The sequence below is a fragment of the Brassica oleracea genome, chromosome C7 (genome assembly GCF_000695525.1).
Source record: "Brassica oleracea var. oleracea cultivar TO1000 chromosome C7, BOL, whole genome shotgun sequence".
In the NCBI taxonomy this organism is placed as follows: Eukaryota; Viridiplantae; Streptophyta; class Magnoliopsida; order Brassicales; family Brassicaceae; genus Brassica; species Brassica oleracea.
In genome coordinates this window covers 17,036,513-17,039,198 of record NC_027754.1, presented here as the reverse complement: position 1 = coordinate 17,039,198, position 2,686 = coordinate 17,036,513, and the positions used below count along the sequence as shown (strand labels likewise).

Genomic DNA, 2,686 nt, shown 5'->3' with positions numbered 1-2,686 from the left:
AAAAAAAAAAAAAAAAAAAAAGAAATTTCATGGAAAAAAAAAGAAATTTCATGGAAAACATAATGTTTGAAAATTCTAACCTTATCGTACTAATTTGCTATGCATGCATGTGGTAGAGTCTCACTTTAGACTTCTATTTAAAAGAAAGAAAAACAAGCCCAAAAGACAAATAGTGATTCCACCAATTCATTAATGAGTCGCCTTTTATCAACATTCTAAAACAGGATCTCTCTCTCTCTCTCTCTCTCTCTCTCTCTCTCTCTCTCTCTCTTATATCAACTATATATACATCATACTTCATGCTTTCATATCAACCTCAAGGCTAAGAATTTTATTGAATTCATCTCTCTCTCTCTCTCTCTCTACTATTTCTCAGAATCTGATATATCAAAAGCTTTTCATGGCCGTACGTTTAGTGACGATCTGGCTTTTCATAGTCTTAGCCGTCATCATCGTGGCCTCGCCGTCGCCTGTTTTTTCAAGAAAGCTGTTGGAGATGAAGAAACAAGAGAACTTGACGGTGAGAGAGGAAGAAAAGAGTCACATGCCTCACGTGACCAAAACCACTACCCTAACTGCTCTGCCAAAGGGCAAAATCCCAAACTCGACGCCGAGCAAAAAGGGTCATGCCGCCGTCATCTCCACCGTAAAACTCCGATCTCGACATCTCTCCACCGTTAGCCGGTTTCTTCAATCCGTTCCCAGTCCCGGTGTTGGCCATTGATAGTCTCCGTTAGATTCCTACTTCATTTTTCAAAAAGTTTAGTGCATTCTTTTCTTCTAACTATCATAATACGAAATTTCCATGAGACTTTACAAATTGTTTTGTTTTATTTTCGTTTAAAAGTACATTTATTCAGGTATCCAAATTTTCCTTCTGTAAATTAGTTGTTTTCAATATCACACGGGGTTTTAACATCCCATCTTGTAATTAATTAATGAATGTTATTTCACTTTTCTTCTAGCTGTCTTTTATTGGCCAAGATTAGCAATTCTTATTCAGTAGACGTACTTAGTAAGTTTAACATTTATATACAGCCACGGTCTTGAAAGTGGCAACTCGGTTAATAATACAAATGAGAGATCTCAACTTACAAAAAATATCAAAATATCTCAACTAACAAAAATATCAATATCGCATGGTTCTTGTCGCATTGTTTAATAATGTACTATTAGCGACATTTCACAAACTAGTCAGAAATATTTGTATCCAATATTATTTAAGTCCACGTTGAAGATTCGAATTTATAAAAATTATTGGATATCTAAACCTATTTTTAATTCTAGGTTCGTATTTAAGAGTATATACTTATTATATGAGATATCAAAAGGAAAAAGGTGTTGTTAGTTACTAGTAGAGGTGCATAGGGTTGAACTGGCTCCCCCTAGGCCACCGCTCCATTCAGAGATTGGTATATTTTTCTCTTGATGATGTTCAAATTCGAATTGATTAGAGATGTCATCGTCCTAGAAAATTTTCGACTGTAGAAATACGGTAAACTGAAATAATGTAATAGTGTTCTTCGATAAGTACACACATCTAGCGCACAGTTCTTTACATTTTATGATACCATTGTATTATGTTTCTTTCTTTGATATACCAATTTTCTCGCGTATCAATTTTTGGTTAGTTTCGATAGATCGCTATATTAGTACTCCGTGAGTAAGTCTAGAAACTGTAAGTGTTTTCACAATTGTTTGAAACCAAGTTGATTTTATGGACTGTATTGAATCCAACGTCACTATAAACGTTAGCACATTTTCCCCAAACTCAGTGAATCCTTCTCTTATTGAGGTCAGAAATCCACCAAAACATTGCAATCGCTTTAGTAATCTTTGAAAAGGCTAGTAAGAAGTTAGACATGATATGTAATTTGAGAAGGTCAATGCAACTAATTCGATTAATATGTTATAATCGTGGACCGAATGTTTTAGGGATCGGACGTTGTTAACTGGAGAACCTTTACCGATGGCCGTTAAACTTTTTATTTATTTCTGTGTTACTGAAAGAAGTAGTATGCTGCAGGGGCGTATCTAGGAGAGTTTTTAGTTGGAGCATTAATTTTAAGTTTCCGTTTATGCATCGTACATTTGGAACATGGCAGAGTGAGATTTCAAATTGAGAAGAGTATTAATTTCTGATATATTGTTAAAAAATAATTAAAGGAAGTGTAAAAACAAAATATCCATCAACCAAAAAATCAATCAACTCCACGCATGAGTTTGGTGTTTTAAGGTAATTAGTTCGGTTGACAAAAAAAGAAGAAGGTAATTAGTTCAATTCGATAAGAGAATCAACCAATGGGCCCAACTGATTTACAAAAACCCAATTGTTGAGTCTATTCCGTTGCATAATCTATTGTATTATTTTGGAATTAACAAAAAAATTCTAAGCAATATTGAATGACAGATTTTTAAAAAGAATTCACACACACAGACAAACATATATATATGATTGGTAAGTGTTGTACCTTTATATTTTTTGCTGTAGAATTTAATCTGTATATTTATTTGCTGTAACTTTACTTGCTGTAGATTTCTAAAGCACTAATTTTTTGCTCTGGAAATAAAGCTCTCTACAGCCATATTTTGATTTTGTAGAGATTTTTTTGCTGTGAGTTTTTTAAGGAAAGCAAATCTCGATTGGTTGACATATATAGTTGTAGACTAAATTTTGGCTGTCCAG

The 2,686-nt window shown here is 33.6% G+C and overlaps 1 protein-coding gene across 1 annotated transcript; it reads left to right on the top strand.

Moving 5' to 3' along the window:
- Window positions 1-271: 271 nt before the first annotated feature.
- On the top strand, window positions 272-939 carry LOC106304998. The gene has a single exon (XM_013741378.1). The coding sequence runs from the start codon at window positions 401-403 to the stop codon at window positions 722-724; it is 324 nt and encodes a 107-aa protein (XP_013596832.1). The 5' UTR covers window positions 272-400; the 3' UTR covers window positions 725-939.
- Window positions 940-2,686: the final 1,747 nt, after the last annotated feature.